General features: G+C 46.8%; 1 protein-coding gene across 1 annotated transcript in view; it reads left to right on the top strand.

Annotated features, from left to right (window-relative positions):
* Window positions 1-22500, top strand: part of LOC147117295 (band 4.1-like protein 4B) — a 165474-nt gene that overhangs the window by 116481 nt on the left and 26493 nt on the right. Inside the window, exons 7-8 of the mRNA XM_085989358.1 lie at window positions 10817-10861; window positions 11232-11284. Of these exons, the coding sequence (XP_085845484.1) occupies window positions 10817-10861; window positions 11232-11284 (98 nt within the window). The remainder of the gene's footprint in view (window positions 1-10816; window positions 10862-11231; window positions 11285-22500) is intronic.

The raw sequence follows: 22500 nt of genomic DNA, 5'->3' as shown, positions 1-22500 counted from the left end.
CATCTACACTGCTTACAATGCTGCCTATCTTTGTGTCTTCGGCAAACTTGGATATGTGTCATCTAAGTCGTTAATAAATACAGTGAATAGTTAAGACCCCAGCACAGATCCCTGTGGGACACCACTCGTCACATCCTGCCAATTAGAGTACCTGCCCATTATCCCCACTTTCAGTTTCCTGCCGCTCAGGCAATCTCATAATCAGGTCAATAATTCAGTCAGGTTCATCAGGCATGATCTACCCTTTACAAATCCATGCTGGCTCTCTGTGATCAGCTGAAAATGTTCACTGTGTTCAGTCACTCCATCCTTAATTATAGATTCTAGCAATTTCCCGACAACAAATGTTAGCTATAATTCCATGGTTTCCCTCTCTCGCCATTCTTAAATAGCGGAGAGACATGTGCAATTTTCTAATCTAAAGGAAGGGCTCCTGAATCGAGAGACCTTGGGGCATCTGCAATGTTCTCACCTACTTCCTTTAAAACCCTGAGATGGAAACCATCTGGTCCTGGGGATTTGTCACTCTTTAGTGCCATTATTGTCTTTATTACTGTTAATTTACTTATGTTAATTTTGGTGAGTCACCGACCTTGATTCAATATTGGTTTCATTGGGATGTCCGGCATGCTGTCCTTTTCCTCTACTGTAAATACTGATGCAAAGTAATTATTTAACATGTCTGCCATTTCCTTATTTTCATTTATAATATCACCGTTGCCAGATTTTAAGGGGCCCACATTGCTCTTAACACTCTCTTTACAAATATATTGGGAAAAAGTTTAATGTGTTTATTTTGATATCCCTTGCAAGTTTCTCTTCATAGATACTTTTTTTTTGGAGCCCTTACTATCTGTTTTGTCACCCTTTGCTGGTCTTTGTATCTCTCTCATTCGTCAGGATCTGTGCAATTTTTTGCATTCTTTTATTGTAGTTTGATTTTGTCACTTACCTCTTTAGTCGTCCATGGCTGCTTTTTTTTTGGCAGGAAGAGCTCTTACCCTTTCGGTGTATAAACTGTCTACAGCAGAGTCTTCAGCCAATATGCTCCTGCGACTTAAATTCTCTACCTAAACCATATGCCCTTGCTAATTTTTTCCTGCCTTCAAAAAGCCTTCACTGTACTTATCTTTTCACCACACATTTGGTCACCTGCTTCCTGGTGGTTGATCACCACATCTCCTGTGAAGTACATTAGATTAAGGCAACCTAAATTGTTTGGTGACTCTGAGGCTAAAGATCAAGGAAGTCCCAGGTTCAAGCCCTGGCCTATGAAGAGTTGGCTGATAGTTAGTCATAGTTATCACCAAGCTGTGGAAGGGAGAATCAGCCACTGCAGCTGCACCCAATTGCTGTGGGCAGTGTGCTTCTATGGACGTTAGATGAGGAGAGAATCAGGCTCAGCTGATGATGGCACTTTGGAAAACAATAATCACGATCCAGGCTTTTGTATGAAAAACAGGCATGTAGGTGAGATACTGGATGACTTGGAGGAGAAAAAGATAGTTTCACACTGAGGCATTAGTAATTCTTGTATGCTGCAAGTGTTTCTAACATCTGAAGTATTTTTTTCCCAAATATGTTTGTTTGAATATTCCATATATGTAGTATTGATGTAAATAACTGGAAATACAAACTACCTTGAACTCTTGCAATTATGTTTTTTCCTTGCATATATGATTGTGAAAATTACATTTTTGGCCCCTGTACCGTCATTTTATTCCTGATAATTGTAGTGTATGTACCTTTAAGGGGAGAACTACTTTTTACAGCTCCTGTATACTGTAGTACCGGCAGTGACCACACCTGTATATAACCCTGAGTAGGGACCTGTACTGTTTAGTTTTAGAGCAACCCTCATCCAGTAAACACCTGTTGATTGTTCCTCTGCAGTCTCTGTCGATTATTTGAAGGACACACTACCTAAAGATTCACGGATTTAACACTGGCGACGAGGCAATTCGAACCTACCTGCAACTCTGCAGAAGAAGGCCGATTCTATCAGTGCGGGCGTCGACCATCCTGAGGGGACTTGAGCAGGCAGAGGAGGCTGTGGAGAGCTGGGCTTGGTTCTCCAGCCACGACGATCCAGCGCAATGGGCTGGCAGCAGGTACGGTGCAGACCCTTCCCGGACAGCGGTGGCGGGAGCCGACCGACGGCACAGAAAAAGGCCGAGCAGCGTCGACGGGTAAGAGAGAGGGTAAAGCGCACAGGACGCAGCCGGGGTTCTGGACCAAGCGGCGTCAACGAGAGAGGCGCGCAGGAAAACGCGCAGAGCGCGGCCGGTGTTCAAGGGCTGAGCAGTGTCCGCGGGGGACGAAAGGAAGCGCGGGAGACGCCATTTGAGCCGCATCGGAGAAGAAGGGAGAGCGCGGGAGACGCCATTTTGAGCCACAGTGGAGAAGAAGGGAGAGCGCGGGAAGAAAGGAAAGCGCGGGAGATGCCATTTTGAGCCAGCGGAGAAGAAGGGAGAGCGCGGGAGACGCCATTTTTAGCCAGTATAACCACACCCAGGGATGCCGAAGAGTGGCAGTGTCACAGCGTTTGACAATGAAGTCGAAGATTGGGCGACATACGTAGAACGCATAGAAGTGTACTGCAAGGCGAATGAAGTGCCAGATGCCAGGAAAGCACTGGTATTGTTGAATCCCATGGGTGCAAAAACGTATGGCTTACTGCGAAACCTAGCAACCCCAGAGAAGCCAGTGGAAAAGGATTTTGAAAGCATAGTGGCAATCCTACAGGACCACTTAAACCCCACACCGCTGCTGATAACAGAAAGATTTAAGTTCCACAAAAGGAACCAGCATAAAGACGAAAGTAATGCTGAGTATTTAACGGAACTGCGCAAGCTATCGAAACACTGCCAGTTTGGAACGGGACTAGCAGATACTTTAAGGGACAAGTTTGTGTGTGGGCTTCAAAGTGAAGGAACCCAGAAACGGCTTCTATCAGAAAAGGATCTTACGCTGGATTGTTGGTTCAAGGACCAAGTGTGCAGACAGTGTGGAGAAGTAGGACACATAGCAAGAGTCTGCAGGTCGGGAAAGAAAACCAGCAGCAAGAAATCTCCACAGGAGAAGTACAAAAAGGTACATAAGGTGACGGAGAGTAGTTCAGACGAACAGAAAAGTGATACAGACTCCAGAAGCAAGGAGCTGGGTTGTCTGAAACTACATAACGTAATCAAAATGGAGGATCACCAAACTATCTGGGTCACGCTCAAGATAGACGGAGTCCAAGTGAAAATGGAATTGGACACAGGATCAGCCCTAACAGTCATAAACCGAAGGGACTACAAGCGGCTATTCTCACATATACCCTTGAGAGATACAGAGATTGTCTTGAAGACGTACACGGGGCAAAAAGTCTACCCCAAAGGAATATGGGCTCCGAGCTAATCGCCACAAATGCGAGTTTTGCCAGAAGCAGATCTCGTATTGTGGCCACGTTATTGATGAAGAGGGGTGTGATGAAATATGTCATTCATCAGACTCTGTAGTTAACTGTATATATTGTATTGCCTGCTCCGGTGTTTGTACCTTGTATTGTGTATAGGGCACCGCCCCCTTTGTGTGTCGGCTCCACCCATACCTGGCCCTACTTAAGACAAGTCCAGGCTTGTCCTGCAGTAGAACAGCAGCACGCCAGGTGAAGCTAGGTGCAGCCACCGGCATCTTTTCTTTGCTAATAAAAGCCTTGTTTTATTCTGCTAACTTCGAGTCTTGAAGTTATTGAGGCACGTCAATTTTATTAGCAAACTTTTAATGATGGATCAACTTTTGAAACCGGAACGCTTGGATTTGGACCCACATGCTTCGGATGCATCGGCACGGTTTGGACACTGGTTCCAGTGCTTGGAATTCTTTATGGCCAACTCCGAAGCCGTCACAGCCTCTACAGCCACCGGAGATGTGAAACTCGGGATCCTACAGAATCGGGTAAGCCACCGGGTTTTTCCACTCATACAAGACGCCGCCAGCTACCTGGATGCCTGCAACATCCTAAAGGCCCACTATCAGCGGCCTACCAACAAAGTGTACGCCAGGCACCTGCTTGCTACCTGCACACAGCGACCCGGAGAGTCGCTAGAGGACTTTCTAGTCACCCTAAAAGTGCTTGGCAAAGACTGCAAATGCAAAGACGTGAAAGCCACGGTATACACAGACGAGCTGATTCGGGATGCCTTTATCGCAGGCCTTAGCTCTAATTATATCCGGCAGAGACTGCTAGAGAAAATGGGCCTAGATCTGACACAGGCTGTGGACACAGCGCGATCGTTGGATGTGGCTCAGAAGAACTCTGACTCCTACTCGGCAGGCCGCGTGGCCCACGCCGCCTCTGTTTCCCAGCCCGGTAGCCCAACACCGTCGGGGCCCTGCTCTCCCCCCAGAAGCCCTAAGACCGCCGCGACGCATCGGGGCCCCAAATGCTACTTCTGCGGGCAGCCGAAGCACACCAGGAACCTGTGCCCGGCGAAAGGCACCACCTGCTTTAAGTGCGGTAAGAAGGGGCACTTTGGGAAGGTGTGCAGAGGGAACCCCGCAGGCAAAACCGCCACCGTCGCGTGCGCGCCGTGGGAGCGGCCATCTTGGACGCCATCTTGTCCGACCTCGTGGGGTCCGCCATCTCGCGAGCAGACAGCGTGGACGCCATCTTACCCGGCCTCGTGTGGCCCACCATCTTGTCCCGATCAGGGCCCTACAGTTGCGTCGATCACAGTGGACCAGTCCAGACCGCACCCACTATCCAAATCGATGGTGGACATTGAGGTAAACGGGTGCAAGGTTAAATGTTTAATTGACAGCGGGAGCACAGAGAGCTTCATTCACCCTGATCTGGTACAACGACTCTCTCTAACTATAGTCCCTACTCAGGGCAGGATCTCTATGGCCGACAAAACCCAGATATCGACTATTGCGGGTTACTGCGCGGTACGATTGTCCGTTAAAGACACTGTATATAATAATTTTAAACTGTTAATTATGAAAGATTTATGTGTGAGCGTGATCTTGGACCTGGATTTTCAGTGCCACCACCAAAGCATCACGCTTAATTTCGGTGGGACCCAGCTGCCCCCACAGTGTGCGGTCTGGCTACCCTGAAGGTAAAGCCGCCTTTGCTATTCGCGAACCTTACCCCTAACTGCCGGCCAATAGCGACCAAAAGCAGGAGGTACAGCTGGGAGGACAGGCGGTTTATCGCGACCGAGGTAGACAGGCTCCTGAAGGAGCGCATTATTGAACGCAGCAACAGCCCGTGGCGCGCCCAAGTGGTGGTGGTGAGGGGTAGCGAGAAGAAGCGGATGGTGATTGACTATAGTCAAACAGTCAACATCTATACCCAACTAGACGCCTACCCGCTACCCCGCATATCCGAGATGGTGAACCAAATCACCCAATACCGGGTGTTCTCCACCATCGACCTCAAGTCAGTGTACCACCAGCTCCCTATCAGACCAGAGGACCGTTCGTACACCGCCTTCGAGGCAAACGGACGCCTCTACCAGTTCCTCAGAGTCCCCTTTGGGGTGACGAATGGGGTCTCGGTCTTTCAGAGGGAGATGGACCGCATGGTCGATGACCACCACTTGCAGGCAACCTTCCCCTATCTCGACAACGTCACCATCTGCGGCCACAACCAACAGGACCACGACTCAAACCTCGCGAGGTTTCTGAAAACCGCACAAAAACTCAACCTCACCTACAACGAGGACAAGTGCGTTTTCAACACCACGCGCCTTTGCATACTAGGCAGCGTGGTGGAGAATGGGGAAATCGGACCAGACCCCGACCGATTGCGCCCCCTACGGGAGCTGCCCCTGCCCAACACTCCCAAAGCCCTGAAAAGGTGCCTGGGGCTATTCTCATATTATGCCCAATGGGTCCCTAACTACTCCGATAAAGCCCGTCCCCTCTTGAAAGCATCCTCTTTCCCGCTCTCTGCTGAGGCCCATGCTGCCTTCAAAAGCATTAAGCAGGATATTGAGCGGGCCACGCTACAGGCAGTGGACGAGAACACTCCCTTTCAAGTGGAAAGTGATGCGTCTGACTTTGCCTTGGCGGCCACCCTCAACCAGGCAGGGCGGCCCGTAGCTTTCTTCTCGAGGACCCTCCAGGGGCCCAAGATCAGACACTCCTCCGTGGAAAAGGAGGCCCAAGCCATCGTGGAGGCAGTGCGCCACTGGCGGCACTACCTAGCCGGCAAACGCTTCACCCTACTTACCGACCAGCGGTCGGTAGCGTTTATGTTCAATAATAAACAGAGGGGGAAGATTAAAAATGATAAGATTCTTAGGTGGCGGATCGAGCTCTCTACCTTCGAGTACGACATCATATACCGGCCAGGGGCCCTTAACGAATCCCCCGACGCCCTCTCACGAGGGATGTGTGCCAACGCCACCGGGGATCGGCCACAGACCCTCCACAACGACCTCTGCCACCCAGGGGTCACACGGCTGTTCCACTTCATAAAGTCCCGCAACTTACCCTACTCGATTGAGGAAGTTCGGTCTCTGACCAGGAACTGCCGCACTTGCGCTGAGTGCAAGCCTCGGTTCTACCGCCCTGATAGAGCCCACCTAATCAAAGCTACACAGCCCTTTGAGCGGCTTAGCTTAGATTTCAAGGGCTCCCTCCCGTCCGTCGACCGTAATGTTTACTTCCTGAACATTGTGGACGAATACTCCCGTTTCCCATTCGCCTTCCCCTGCCCAGACATGACCAGCGCCACGGTCATTAAATGCCTCAACAGCCTGTTCTGCCTGTTCGGTATGCCAAGCTATATCCACACGGATAGGGGGGCGGCCTTCATGAGTGAAGAGCTACGCCAGTACATGCTGTCCAAGGGGATTGCCACGAGCCGTACCACCAGCTACAACTCCCGGGGTAACGGTCAGGTGGAGCGAGAGAACGGGACAGTATGGAGGGCAGTCACCCTAACTCTAAGGACCAAGGGCCTCCCTATCTCCCGCTGGCAGGAAGTCCTCCCAGATGTGCTCCACTCAATACGGTCACTATTGTGTACCGCCACTAATGCCACGCCTCATGAGCTAATGTTTGTGTTTCCCCGGAAATCCACCTCAGGCGTATCCATACCGTCATGGCTCTCCACCCCAGGTCCGGTACTCCTGCGGAAGCATGTGAGGGGCCACAAGACGGACCCCCTCGTGGAGCCAGTGCACCTGCTCCACGCCAACCCACAATATGCGTATGTCCGGCACGCCGACGGACGGGAGGACACTGTGTCCATAAAAGACCTCGCCCCAGCCGGTAACAACAGCAACAACGACAACGACTTCAACAACAACAACAACAACCACAACAACTATTACTCACCCACTCCACCCACTAATTTTTCATCACCCCCGGAAGAACACCAGCCAACGGTACACCCACCACCTACTCCCCCACCACCTACTCCGTCAACAACCCCGGTGGCGCCCCCGGCAGAGACCCAGGAGACCACCCGGGACACCCAGCCGGCACCCGCGGCACCGCAACCGTTACGTCGGTCACAGAGGACTATCACACCCCCGGACAGACTAAATCTGTAGAAGGGGTGAATGTGATGAAATATGTCATTCATCAGACTCTGTAGTTAACTGTATATATTGTATTGCTTGCTCCGGTGTTTGTACCTTGTATTGTGTATAGGGCACCGCCCCCTTTGTGTGTCGGCTCCGCCCATACCTGGCCCTACTTAAGACAAGTCCAGGCTTGTCCTGCAGTAGAACAGCAGCACGCCAGGTGAAGCTAGGTGCAGCCACCGGCATCTTTTCTCTGCTAATAAAAGCCTTGTTTTATTCTGCTAACTTCGAGTCTTGAAGTTATTGAGGCACGTCAAGGGGTTACATAAGTCCCCTGAAAAGATTGAGGCAGTAGTCAAGGCTCCAGCACCGGAAAATGTGTCACAACTGAGGTCGTTCCTCGGGCTGGTGAACTACTACCATAAGTTCTTGCCGAATTTGTCTACAGTACTACACCCACTGAACACCCTACTGCAAACGGGGGTACCATGGAAGTGGAATGACGAACGTAAACGAGCTTTCCAGAAGTGCAAAGAATTGATCACATCAAAAGAGGTGTTGGCTCATTTCAACCCAGCACTACCAATTCGGTTGGCGTGTGATGCATCACCCTATGGCATTGGAGCGGTGCTGTTGCACAAATTCCCGGACGGCTTGGAGAGGCCAGTAGCCTTTGCGTCTCGGTCACTAACCTCAGCTGAGTGTAACTACGCCCAGATTGACAGGGAGGCCCTCAGCCTAGTGTGGGGAGTGAAAAAGTTCAACCACTATCTGCACGGGCAGAAGTTCACCTTGCTGACCGACCACCAACCACTTGTCTCCATCTTTAATCCAAAGAAGGGCGTTCCGGTGATGACTGTGCAACGGCTACAAAGATGGTCCCTTTTTCTAGGGGCGAACCATTATGAAATAGAGTATAAGGGCACGAAACAGCATGGAAACGCTGATGGGCTATCACGCCTGCCACTGCCTACTGCAGAGGAAGCACCAGCAGTGGACCCTGTCGAAATATTTTATTCGACTATAATTGAACGCTTGCCAGTAACTAACGCGGATATAGAGAAGGAGACCCGAAATGACCCGACACTGTCTCGGGTATATGACTTGACGGTGAAGGGATGGCCAACACATGGCGACTCACTGTTGCCAGCATTCTCATCCAGAAGAGAACAGCTGTCAGTATGCCAGGGGACCTTGATGTGTGGATCCCGAGTGGTAATTCCACCCAAGTTAAGGGAGAGAGTGCTCAATGAGCTTCACGAAGGTCATCTGGGAGGGGTGAAAATGAAAAGCCTTGCTAGGGCTTATGTGTGGTGGCCGGGGATCGATCAGCAAATCGAGGACCTGACAAAGAGCTGCTCAGGATGTCAGAAGGTCCAAAATGCACCACCACATGCCCCTCTACACCCATGGGAGTGGCCCTCCTCTCCATGGCAACGGGTGCATATTGATTTTGCTGGTCCATTCATGGACTCAATGTTTTTAATAGCCGTGGATGCGCACTCGAAATGGCCTGAGGTGATCAAAATGTCCTCCACCACCACGGAGAAAACGATTGCAGTCCTACGGACCATATTTGCCAGGAACGGCTTGCCAGAGCAGATTTGCTCTGATAACGGACCACAGTTTGTGTCCGAAGAGTTTCCGAAATTTATGAAAATGAATGGGGTAAGGCATTACACATCCGCCCCGTATCATCCAGCCACAAATGGATTGGCTGAGAGTTTCGTACAAACCTTTAAAAAGGCAGTAAGGGCCATGTGCGATGACGACATTCCACTGCAGCATAAGGTGGACAATTTCCTGTTAGCCTACAGAAATGCGACACATGCAGTTACCAACCAGACCCCGGCCATGATGTTCTTTAACCGAAGGTTGAGATCTCGTCTGGATTTGCTCAGACCAAATGTACGAAGAAATGTTGAGAATAAGCAATTCTAGCACATCAATGAGAAGCCAACAAGGAGCTTCAATGTAGGGCAACCAGTCTTGGCCCGCGACTACCGAACAGAGAAATGGCAACCAGGAACGATATGCACACGGCAGGGGCCACTAATGTACACAGTGGATGTTGGGGAGAACATTGTGAGACGCCATGTCGACCAGATCCTAGCGTCACCGGAACGAGTCAACCCCATGTCTCGCGTACCTGGTAATGAACCCGACATACAGGTAGCATCTACCCCAGAAACAGTAGTATCGGAAGCTGATGAACCAACCAACGACAGGGGGCCAGAATCGCCTCCACACCAAGAGCAAGACACTCAGGAAAGGCGCTATCCAGAAAGGATCAGGAAGCCGCCCCAAAGACTGAATTTATAAATGGACTATTTTCAGTTAATGTTGCATGTTAAAAATGTTAATTGTTAAATGAATGTTATGGTACTGTTAATCTAAAAGGGGAGGAATTGTAGTAAGGGGAGAACTACTTTTTACAGCTCCTGTATACTGTAGTACCGGCAGTGACCACACCTGTATATAACCCTGAGTAGGGATCTGTACTGTTTAGTTTTAGAGCAACCCTCAATCAGTAAGCACCTGTTGATTGTTCCTCTGCAGTCTCTGTCGATTATTTGAAGGACACACTACCTAAAGATTCACGGATTTAACAATAATTAGTTGACTATTTCTCTACAAATGTTCCCCATCCTTTGGTTTGGGCATCACCTCCATTTAATGAGTCAGAAGATGCTGGTTGTTGGTCCGCAAATAAGACCCAAAAAAATAAAGTTACCTCTTAAAGATCATCATTTTCTTTTTAAAACAAAATGAGCCTTAAGGTGATTTGAAGTCTCTAACCTCACCTTTGTATTCAGACAGGCTATAAATTGCTTGAGCTTTGTTGTTATAATGTATTTCATCATCTGAACCCCTTAGATTCTGCCTTGTAATTACTCCCATGTATCTATTATATTCTAATACACTGGTTGGTATAATAATCTGCAATAATGTTATAAATTACTGGAAATGCACAGCAGGTCAGTCAGTTTAGTCAGACCTGCTATGTGTTTCCAGCATTTTCTGTTTGTATTTCATATTTCTACTATTTGTTTTATATCTAAATAATATGCTCACAGGTTGAACCTCCACATTTGATGTCACGTATATAATTTTCTCTAATAACCTTTAGTTATTGTTTTGAAGTTTAACTCACTTTTATGTATAACATCTATACCACAGCTGTTTTATGCAAGAGAGTGCAAGTATTTACTTAGAGCAGCAAAGTATTGTTAAGAGTTGTGCAGAAATGTATCGCCTCTTTTAACTGGTATTGTATTGTTTTGCAGATATCTCTTTGTGTTACAACTTAGACAAGATATTCTTTGTGGCAAGTAAGTTGATGTTTGGCAACTATGTCTTTTGTGCAGAACTTTCCACATAAGATGTGGGTCTTCCAAAAATGCATGATAGCCTGTTTAAATGACTATTTCCTGTACATTTTGGATCTAACTAGCCATTTTGTAATGGTTGTTGCAAGAACAAGTGTATTTGTCAAAAGATCTGAGTGCATTTAATTCCACTGAATTAAATTGGTGAATATTTTAACGTGCCTGCTGACAATTTTCATTGTGGAACTTTACTGATTGGAGAAAATTTTCAATAAGTTTGATCGTGGAACAAATGAGCAATCAAAAGTGTAATTCGGCTACATAATGAATTCCAAATTGTATTCTAACTCGCTGTCTGTTAATGTTTTTGTAGATTGAAATGTCCTTACGATACTGGTGTAGAGCTAGCTGCTTATTGCCTTCAAGGTAAGTAGCGAAGCTCTTCTTGAGAATCTGTCTGAATGTTCTTCAACAGCTCTCTCTTTTTCAGTGAAGCTCTTTGAGGTGGTAATTGTTTGAAGCTCATTTTCTGTTTTTTTTTGTCCTAATCCTTTTTTTATCTTGTTCATTCACCAGGTGCTCTTTAGCAGTCTTACTAAAATTGCTTTGGAGCAATGTAACTACTGCCTCATTCACATTATGAAAGCATAGCAAATATTGTGAAAATCCATGGCTAAAGTCACTGTATCGGCTGGGATTTGCATTTTATAATGTCTAGCTCATGCCCGAGATCTCTAATGCATTTTAATCCCATTATATAATGTCATAAAATGAAAAGGGCAGCTGTTAAGAACAAGACACAGAACTGGATTAACATTCATTCCAACATATGGTGCAGTTTCTTGCACCACTAATCTGACCACCACTGAACATTGTTATTGGTAGACATCCAACAACAACCCCTCTACAGCTAATTTGGCTTGTGCCACATGATGCACTCCAAACCTAGAACATAAGGGATGCTTTATTTCAATGTTACATAAGAAGTAGGAGCTGGCGTAGGCCATACGGCCCCTCAGGCCTGCTCCACCATTCAATAGGATCATGGCTGATCCGAACCTAGACTCGCGTCCACTTCCCTGCCCGCTCCCCTATCAGCTAGGAAACTGTCTATCTCCGTTTTAAATTTATTTAATGTCACAGCTTCCACAGCTCTCTGATGAATGTTGACGAATCGATTCAGCTGGTCAGTAGTTGTAACACCGAAGAATATTATATAGGCTTAATTTTAATACCACTCACTCCACCCCCATTTATTAGAATCCAGAAGCAACAAAACAAATAATAACCAACTATTTACATCAGTGGTTAGGATTGTTCTCGCTAAGATTATGCAAAGACTGTGTCTTATGTACCACCAATTATCCTTATTGCTGTACTCTCTACAGTGGTCCTGTAATAATCATTAGTAGAGTCTACCAGTGTGAAGATTGCATGAATAATTTTGAGCCTAGACTTTCCACTCGGGCGAAAACCCTAGCAGAAAAATGGTGGAGCACAGCCTGCTGGGAAGTGGGCTGAGCCACTGGAGGTTCCAGGTTAAGCTTAAATAACGGTGATGGTGAGCTCCCAGTGTCAGGAATCCACATACTGGGGACTCATACCGGATCCTTTGCAATCAACATGTTGGGGCTCACCATTGACCAAAGGCTGAACTGTACCAGCCATATTAACACTGACCACAAGAGCAGAGCAGGGCAGATGCTGGGTATTCTGTGATGAGTGTCTCACTTTTTATTCCTTCCTGGGATGTGGGCATCACTGGCAAGGCTCCCAGTGTCCGGAATCCACATACTGGGAACTCAATATTTCAGTGGTGAAACTTGCCTGTTCATGTAGGATTTAAATGGCACCACATCAAAAACTTGGATTTTCAGCAGCTCTGAAAACTTTCCAGAGAAATGTCGTCTTGAGTCTGAAGGAGGCATGAGAGTCTCCAGGGTTAAATGTGAAGCAGTGCAAGCACTTTTCAATGAAGATAGGCAGAGGAGGGAGACAATGTTTGGAAATCTATGATGTTTTCCTTGAAGGAGTGCAGGAGGTGGCCAGGGCAGTTAGTACCAACTTGAACCTACACATGAGAACTTAGTGCTGGAAATGGTTTAGTGACCTTGCCACAACTGGCATGCTAAGAGTAGCCAGCCACACCTTCCAAGAATGTACTGAACTAAGTAGGTCTGCTATTTACAATCAATTCCCTCTCACTGTTAAAAGTGGTTGTAGGAGGCCAATTATCGCTGCTTTAGGACATCGCTGCAGGAGTTCCTCAGGGCAGTGTCCATGGTCCAACCATCTTCAGCTGCTTTCTCAATGACCTTCTCCCTGAAAGAAGCGAGGCTGTTTGCTAATGATTCTACAGTGTGCAAATTCACTAAGTGGACCATAACAATATCCAGGCTTGGCAGGAATATTTGCACCACTTGAGTACCAGGCAATGACCATCTCCAACAGGACAAAGGCCAACCACTTGCATAACCATCACTGGGTCCTTTGCAATCAACATGTTGGGGCTCACCATTGACCAAAGGCTGAACTGTACCAGCCATATTAACACTGACCACAAGAGAAGAGCAGGGCAGATGCTGGGTATTCTGTGATGAGTGTCTCACTTTTTTCTTCATTCCTGGGATGTGGACGTCGCTGGCAAGGCCAGCATTTAATGCCAATCCCTAATTGCCCTTGAGAAGTTGGTGGTGAGCCGCCGCCTTGAACCGCTGCAGTCCGTGTGGTGAAGGTACTCCCATAGTACTATTAGGGAGGGAATTCCAGGATTTTGGCCCAATGACGATAAGGAACGGCGAATTATTTCCAAGTCAGGATGGTGTGTGACTTGGAGGGGAGCTTGGAGGTGATAGTGTTCCCATGCACCTGCTGCCCTTGTCCTTCTAGTTGGTACAGATCGTAGATTTGGGAGGTGCTGCCAAAGAAGCCTTGGCGAGTTGCTGCAGTGCATCTTGTTGATGGTGCACACTGCAACATGGTGCGCAGGTGGTGGAGGGTGTGAATGTTCAAGGTGGTGGATGGGGTGTCAATCAAGTGGGCTGCTTTGTCCTGGATGGTGTTGAGCTTCTTGAGTGTTGTTGGAGCTGCACTCATCCAGGCAAGTGGAGAGTATTCCATCACACTTATGACTTGTGCCTTGTAGATGGTGGCAAGGCTTTGGGGAGTCAGGAGGTGAGACACTCGCCGCAGAATACGCAGCCTCTGACCTGCTCTTGTTACTACCGTATTTATGTGGCTGGTCCAGTTAAGTTTCTGGTCAGTGGTGACCCCCAGGATGTTGATATTGGATGATTTGGCGATGGTAATGCCGTTGAATGTCAAGGGGCGGTGGTTAGACTCACTTGTTAGTGATGGTCATTGTCTGGCACTTGTGTGGCGCGAATGTTACCTGCCACTTATCAGCCCAAGCCTGAAGTCATCCAGGTCTTGCTGCATGCGGGCATGGACTGCTTCATTTTCTGAGGAGTTGCAAATGGAACGGAGCACTGCAATCATCAGCGAACATCCCCACTTCTGACCTTATGATGGAGGGAAGGTCATTGATGAAGCAGCTGAAGATGGTTGGGCCTAGGACACTGCTCTGAGGAATTCCTGCAGCGATGTCCTGGAGCTGTGATGATTGGCCTCCCACAACCACAACCATCTTCCTTTGTGCTAGGTATGACTTCAGCCAGTGGAGAGTTTTCCCCCTGATTCCCATTGACTTCAATAGTCGGGATGTTGTCGGGGCCCATAGCCTTTGCTGTATTCAGTGTGCTCATCCGTTTCTTGATATCACGTGGAGTGAATCAAATTGGCTGAAGACTGGCTTCTGTGATGGTGGGGACCTCAGGAGGAGGCCAATATGGATCATCCATTCGGCACTTCTGGCTGAAGGTGGTTGAAAACGCTTCAGCCTTGTCTTTTGCTCTCACGTGCTGGGCTCCACCATCATTGAGGATGGAGATATTCATGGAGCCCCCTCCTCCCATTTAATGGTCCACCACCATTCATGACTGGATGTGGCATGACTGCAGAGCTTTGATCTGATCCATTGATTGTGGGATCACTTAGCTCTGTCTATAGCATGCTGCTTCTGCTGTTTAGCATGCATGTAGTCTTGTGTTGCAGCTTCCCCAGGTTGACCGCTCAAAGCCTTCCCACAAGGCAGAAGTCAGGAATGAAATGGAATACTGACCACTTGCCTGGATGACTGCAGCCACAAGCTTAACCCCATCCAAGGCAGAGAAGTCTGCTTGAAGGGCTTCGCTATCACTGGACTCAGTATCCACCTCCTAAACCACTGATGCACTGTGGCAGCAGCTAGGAGGTATCTAGATTTAGGATTAATTGTTCCAATTCATACAGTGGCACTAAGAGGAAGCATAATGGTAAGAATCACTAGGCACTTGAGCACACGATTGGAATTCATTAAAAAAAATTATGGACACGCTGAAGTTGTGCAGTTTGATGGAAGAGGCTTTCATCATGTGGTATGGGAGTGTAAATTAATGCACACAGAGAAGGTTCTGATGATGTATATTAATGGTAAGAAAGTGAACATATACACAGGACTATTGTGCGGTAGCCAGATGTGGATAGTGAGGAGAAGGTCTCCTGTATCAGTGTAGTGTGGCGGCTGCTACTGTTCCTCAGGCAAATACAGCAAAGGCATCTCTGCCTGTATCCAGCTGTGGAGTGCCCCAATGGATAAATGCCTCACTGGTGCAGTCTCACTCGCGTGGCCTTCCTCCAGTCTTGCTCTTCCCTCACGAAGCAAAAGTAGAGCGTAATAGAAAATCCAATTTGTGCAGAAAATTGAGTGCATGTTAAGAGTGGATGAAGATCCAGCATAAATGATCCCCAACCCACTTCACCCACCAGAATACCACCAGCAAACCGTGCAGGTGTTAGTAGGACAATCTAGATTGTGGGTTGTTTTTATAGTCAATTCATCAGTGCATTGTTAATTATTCTTAAAAAATTTGAGCAGTACTGCGTGTTGACCATAATCCTGTAATGTTTTCCACTGCTGGGTGTTGATATTTTTCCTACTGGTGATACTAGTAGAAGCTCTTAAGATTGCTTAATTTGTTCTCTTCCACCCTTTCCTGTCTAGCAACTATGTTTAACTATCGAAGTGTTTGACTTGGGCATTGTGCCAACCACTTTTCTCAGCTGCCAGCTGTGTGGACACAAGTAATCAGTGTGGGCAGGTGTTTTCAGTTTAAATCTCTTCATAGACCTCATGTTTACATTTAGAATATCCTGTTGAGGACAAGCCTTTAGCCATGTTTTCCTGATGATGGGAGAGACACCCTTACTTTAAAAAAGAACACTCAAAAAATGGCCCCCAGCTAGTTTAATTCACTTTCCACAGGAAACTCTCCTGCAGAAGTTGAGGCTCTGTGTTGTTGCAGCCTTGCCAGCTGTTAAACCAATTCAATCTCCATGGGAGCGACAATGAAAATGAGCTATTTTTGCTGCTACCTGAGGAGAAAGTTCAAGAAAATAATGGCAACAACTCTATTTCCAGTTAGCACAGGAATAAAAGCTAAGCAGTTTTTTAATGTTTCCTGCAACTTGTCAGCCCAAGCCTTGGTATTGTCCAAGTCCTGTTGTAGGCTGGCAAGGGCTGCTTCATTATCGGAGGAGTTGTGCATGGAGCTGAACCAACCCTTGACCCCTCTGTCCTTGCAAACTACCACCCCATCTCCAACCTCCCTTTCCTCTCCAAAGTCCTTGAACGTGCTGTTGCCTCCCAAATCCATGCCCATCTTTCCCGCAACTCCATGTTTGAATCCCTTCAATTAGAGTTCCGCCCCTGCCACAGTACCGAAACGGCTCTCCTCAAAGTCACCAATCACATCCTTTGTGACTGTGACAAAGGTAAACTAACCCTCCTCATCCTTCTAGACTTGACTGCAGCCTTTGACACAGTTGATCATTCCATCCTCCTCCAAAGCCTCTCCACCGTCATCCAGCTGGGTGGGAATGCACTCGTCCGGTTCCATGCTTATCTATCTAATCGTAGCCAGAGAATCACCTGCAATGGCTTCTCTTCCCGCTCCTGCATCGTTACCTCTGGTGTCTTCCAAGGATCTGTTCTTGGGCCCCCTCCTATTTCTCATATACATGCTGCCCCTTGGCGACATCATCTGAAAACACAGCATCAGTTTCCAAATGTACGCCGACGACATCCAGCTCTACCTCATCACCACTTCTCTCGACCCCTCCACGGTCTCTAAATTGTCAGACTGCTTGTCCGACATCCAGTACTGGACGACCAGAAATTTTCTCCAATTAAATATTGGGAAGACCAGAGCCATTGTTTTCGGTTCCCGCCACAAACACCATTCCCTAGCCACTGACTCCATCCCTCTCCCTAACATCTGTCTGAGGCTGAACCACACTGTTCGCAACCTTGGTGTCATATTTGACCCTGAAACATAGAAACATAGAAGATAGGAGCAGGAGTAGGCCATTCGGCCCCTCGAGCCTGCTCCGCCATTCAATGAGATCATGGCTGATCATCCAAATTCAGTACCCTGTCCCTGCCTTCTCCCCATATCCCTTGATCCCTTTAGCCTTAAGAAATATATCTAACTCCTTCTTGAATATATTTAATGAACTGGCCTCCACCACCCTCTGTGGCAGAGAATTCCACAGGTTCACCACTCTCTAGGTGAAGAAATTCCTCCTCATCTCTGTCCTAAATGGCTTACCCCTTATCCTTAGACTGTAACCCCTGGTTCTGGACTCCCCGGCCATCGGGAACATCCTTCCTGCATTTAGTCTGTCTAGTCCTGTTAGAATTTTATAAGTTTCAATGAGATCCCCTCTCATTCTTCTAAACTCCAGCGAGTATAAGCCCAATCGACCCAATCTCTCCTCATACGTCATTCCTGCCATCCCAGGTATCAGTCTGGTGAATCTTCGTTGCACTCCCTCCATGGCAAGAACATCCTTCCTCAGATAAGGCGACCAAAACTGCACACAATACTCAGGGTGTGGTCTCACCAAGGCCCTGTACAACTGCAGCAAGACATCCTTGTTCCTGTACTCGAACCCTCTCACTACGAAGGCCAACATACTATTTGCCTTCTTAACCGCCTGCTGCACCTGTATGCTTACCTTCAGCGACTGGTACACAAGGACACCCAGGTCTCGTTGCACTTCCCCTTCTCCCAATCTATTGCCATTCAGATAATAATTGAATAGTGGTGTGATATTATCATCTATATCCGGGCAGGGTCTTCATAACTAATAATAAGTAATTTAATTAATTATATAGAATGGAGCAGGTGATGTGTTACTGTTGCGAGATGTGGGAGCCGGTGGACCCCATTGAGGCTCACGGTGATTACATCTGCGACAAGTGTTTGCTGCTAGAGGAACTCCGGCTCCGTATTGAGGTGCTTGAGACTGAGCTTCAGACACTGCGACACATCAGGGAGGGGGAAAAGTTCCTGGACTCTATGTTTCAGGAGGTAGTCACACCTATGAAATTAATTAATTCAGATGTAGGCCGTGATCAGGGACAGGACGGTGTGACTATGAGTGAGGCAGCTACAGGGATCCAGGAGGTAGTGTTGAAGGAGCTGCAGCCCTTGCTCTTGTCAAACAGTTTTGAGATTCTTTCTCCCTGTGAGGGCGGGAGCGGGGACTGCAGGGAGGATGAGCAACCTGGCCACAGCACCGTGGCACAGGGGGCCATTCAAGTGGGGGGAGTAAAAAGAAATGTTGTAGTGGTAGGGGATAGTATCATTAGGGGGATAGATAGGGTTCTCTGCAGTCGAGAGCGGGAGTCCCGAAGGCTGTGTTGTCTGCCTGGTGCCAGGGTTAAGGACATCTCTTCTGGGCTGGAAAAAAACTTGGAGTGGGAGGGGGAGGATCCAGTTGTCGTGGTCCATGTTGGTACAAACGACGTAGATATGACAAGAAGGTTCTGTTAAAGGAGTATGAACAACTGGGGGTCAAATTAAAAAACAGAACCTCAAGGGTAATAATCTCTGGATTATTACCTGAGCCACGAGCGAATTTGGCTAGGATAAATAAAATTAGAGAGTTAAATGCGTGGCTCCAAGACTGGTGTGGGAAAAATGGGCTTTGCTTCTTGGGACACTGGCACCGGTACTGGGACAAGAGGGAGCTGTTCCGTTGGGACGGACTTCACTTGGCCAGTGCTGGGACTAGAATCCTGGTGAATCATATAACTAGGGCTGTAGAGAGGGCTTTAAACTAATTAGTTGGGGGGGGAGGTTTCTAGAGAGCAAATAATAAAAATGACTACGGAGAAGGTCATAGACTTAGGTAGCAGTGGGGGAATTAAAAAACAGAGCGTGTCAGGAAGGGACAGAAGTTATGGAGTTAAAGGTAAAGTAGTAAAAGGGGAAAAAGCAGGAACTAAGTGTCACAAAACATATTTGAAAGTTCTTTATCTGAATGCACGTAGCATTCGTAACAAAATGGACGAGTTAACGGCACAAATAACTACATATGGGTATGATCTTGTGGCCATTACAGAAACATGGCTGCAGGGTGACCATGACTAGGAATTAAATATACCAGGTTATTTAACAATCAAGAAGGACAGGCAGGAAGGAAGGGGAGGTGGGGTGGCTATGTTAATAAAGGAAGGAATCACTGTAATACAGAGAAATTATATTGGGTCAAAGGATCAGGTTCGTGAGACAGTTTGGGTGGAGATACAGAATAATAAGGGGAAAAAAATACTAGTGGGCGTAGTCTATAGGCCTCCGAACAGTTGCAACTCTGTTGTACGGAGTATTAATCAGGAAATAGTTGAGGCTTGTAATAAGGGAACAGCTATAATTATGGGGGATTTTAACTATCATATTAACTGGACAAATCAAATTGGGCAGGGCAGCCTTGAGGATGAGTTCATTGAGTGTATTAGGGATGGGTTTCTTGAGCAGTATGTAACTGAACCAACCAGGGGGCAAGCAACCTTAGATTTGGTCCTGTGTAATGAGACAGGATTAATTAAAAATGTCCTAGTAAAGGATCCCCTTGGAATGAGTGACCATAACATGGTTGAATTCCATATTCAATTAGAGGGTGAGAAGGTTGGATCTCAAACAAGCGTGCTGAGCTTGAATAAAGGAGGCTATGAAGGTATGAGAGCGGAATTGAGTAGAGTGGACTGGGAAAATAGATTAAAGGGTAAGACGGTACATGATCAGAGTTATTTTACAACTTCCAAAAAAATATATATTCCACTGAGGAAAAAAGGGTGTAAAAGAAAAGATAGCCATCCGTGGCTAAGTAAAGTAATTAAGGATAGTATCCGACTAAAAACAAGGGCATATAAGGTAGCCAAATCTAGTGGGAGGATAGAAGATTGGGAAGTCTTTAAAAGACAGTAAAAAATAACTAAAAGATTGATTAAGAAAGGGAAGATAGATTATGAAAGTAAATTAGCAAAAAATATAAAAACAGAGAGCAAAAGTTTCTATAGTTATATAAAAAGAAAAAGGGTGGCTAAAGTAAATGTTGGTCCCTTAGAGGATGAGACCGGGAAATTAATGGTGGGAAACATGGAGATGGCAAAAACGCTGAACAAATATTTTGTATCAGTCTTTACGGTAGAGGACACTAAGAATATCCCAACACTGGACAAACAGGGGGCTCTAGGGGGGGAGGAGCTAAATACGATTAAAATCACTAAGGAAGTGGTACTTGGTAAAATAATGGGACTCAAGGCGGATAAATCCCCTGGACCTGATGGCTTACATCCTAGGGTCTTGAGGGAAGTGGCGGTAGGGATTGTGGATGCATTGGTAATAATTTTCCAAAACTCCCTGGACTGAGCAAAGGTCCCAGCAGATTGGAAAACTGCTAATGTAGCACCCTTATTTAAAAAAGGGTAGTAGGCAGAAGGCTGGAAACTATAGACCTGTTAGCCTAACATCTGTGGTTGGTAAAATTTTAGAGTCCATTATTAAGGAGACAGTAACGGGACATTTGGATAAACATAATTTAATAGGACAAAGTCAGCATGGTTTTATGAAGGGGAAGTCATGTTTGACAAATTTGCTTGAGTTCTTTGAGGAAGTAACATACAGGGTGGATAAAGGGGAACCAGTGGACGTAGTGTATTTAGACTTCCAAAAGGCATTTGACAAGGTGCCACACAAAAGATTATTGCTCAAGATAAAAAATCATGGGATTGGGGGCAATATTCTGGCATGGGTGGAGGATTGGCTATCTAACAGAAAGCAGAGAGTTGGGATAAATGGTTCGTTCTCAGACTGGCAATCAGTAACTAGTGGTGTTCCGCAGGGGTCAGTGCTGGGTCCCCAACTCTTTACAATCTATATTAATGATTTGGAGGAGGGGACCGAGTGTAACATATCAAAGTTTGCAGATGATACAAAGATGGGAAGGAAAGTAGTGAGTGAGGAGGACATAAAAAAACCTGCAAAGGGACATAGACAGGCTAAGTAAGTGGGCAGAGATTTGGCAGATGGAATACAATACTGGAAAGTGTGAGGTTATGCACTTTGGCAGGAAAAATCATAGAGCAAGTTATTATCTTAATGGCAAGAAACTGGAAAGTACTGTAGTACAAAGGGATCTGGGGGTCCTGGTGCACGAAACTCACAAAGGTAGTATGCAGGTGCAGCAAGTGATCAAGAAGGCCAATGGAATGTTGGCTTTTATTGCTAGGGGGATAGAATATAAAAACAGGGAGGTATTGTTGCAGTTGTACAAGGTATTGGTGAGACCGCACCTGGAATACTGCATACAGTTTTGGTGTCCATACTTAAGAAAAGACATACTTGCTTTCGAGTCAGCATAAAGAAGGTTCACTCGGTTGATCCCGCGGATGATGGGGTGGACATATGAGGAGAGGTTGAGTAGATTGGGACTCTACTCATTGGAGTTCAGAAGAATGAGAGGCGATCTTATTGAAACATATAAGATTGTGAAGGGGCTTGATCGGGTGGATGTGGTGAGGATGTTCCCAATGATGGGTGAAACTAGAACTAGGGGGCATAATCTTAGAATAAGGGGCTGCTCTTTCAAAACTGAGATGAGGAGAAACTTCTTCACTCAGAGGGTAGTAGGTCTGTGGAATTTGCTGCCCCAGAAAGCTGTGGACGCTGCATCATTAAATAAATTTAAAACAGAAATAGACAGTTTCTTAGAAGTAAAGGGAATTAGGGGTTACGGGGAGCGGGCAGGAAATTGGACATGAGTCTATGTTCGGAACGGTCATGGCCCTGTGGGTAACGGAGCGGGCCCAGGGGCCGTGGAGCCTGGTTCTGCTCCTACATCTTGTGTTCTAATTATGTGTTAGATTTCAGGAGATGGTTCTATTCCTGTTCCTGGCTGGGGTGGAGATCACCTTTTACAGAAGGTAAGTACTGTAGAAAATATAGGGACAGTGATCTCCTGGACGAGTTTCAATCGCCTAGATGGGTCGGAGAGGAATTTCCCAGATTTTTTTTCTCCCAAATTGGACATTGGGTTTTTTATCTGGTTTTTCGCCTCTCCCAGGAGATCACATGGGTTCGGGAGGGATGTAGAGTGATTGTAGATTTGAGGTTAGGATCAGATCAGCCATGATCTTATTGAATGGTGGAGCAGGCTCGAGGGGCCGATTGGCCTACTCCTGTTCTTGTGTTCTTATA

Source organism: Somniosus microcephalus, chromosome 5 (assembly GCF_052327205.1).
Source record: "Somniosus microcephalus isolate GS21.2 chromosome 5, FLI_Smic_1.0, whole genome shotgun sequence".
NCBI lineage: Eukaryota > Metazoa > Chordata > Chondrichthyes > Squaliformes > Somniosidae > Somniosus > Somniosus microcephalus.
Note: the sequence above shows the minus strand (reverse complement) of the source record. Positions and strands in the feature narration are given on the sequence as shown.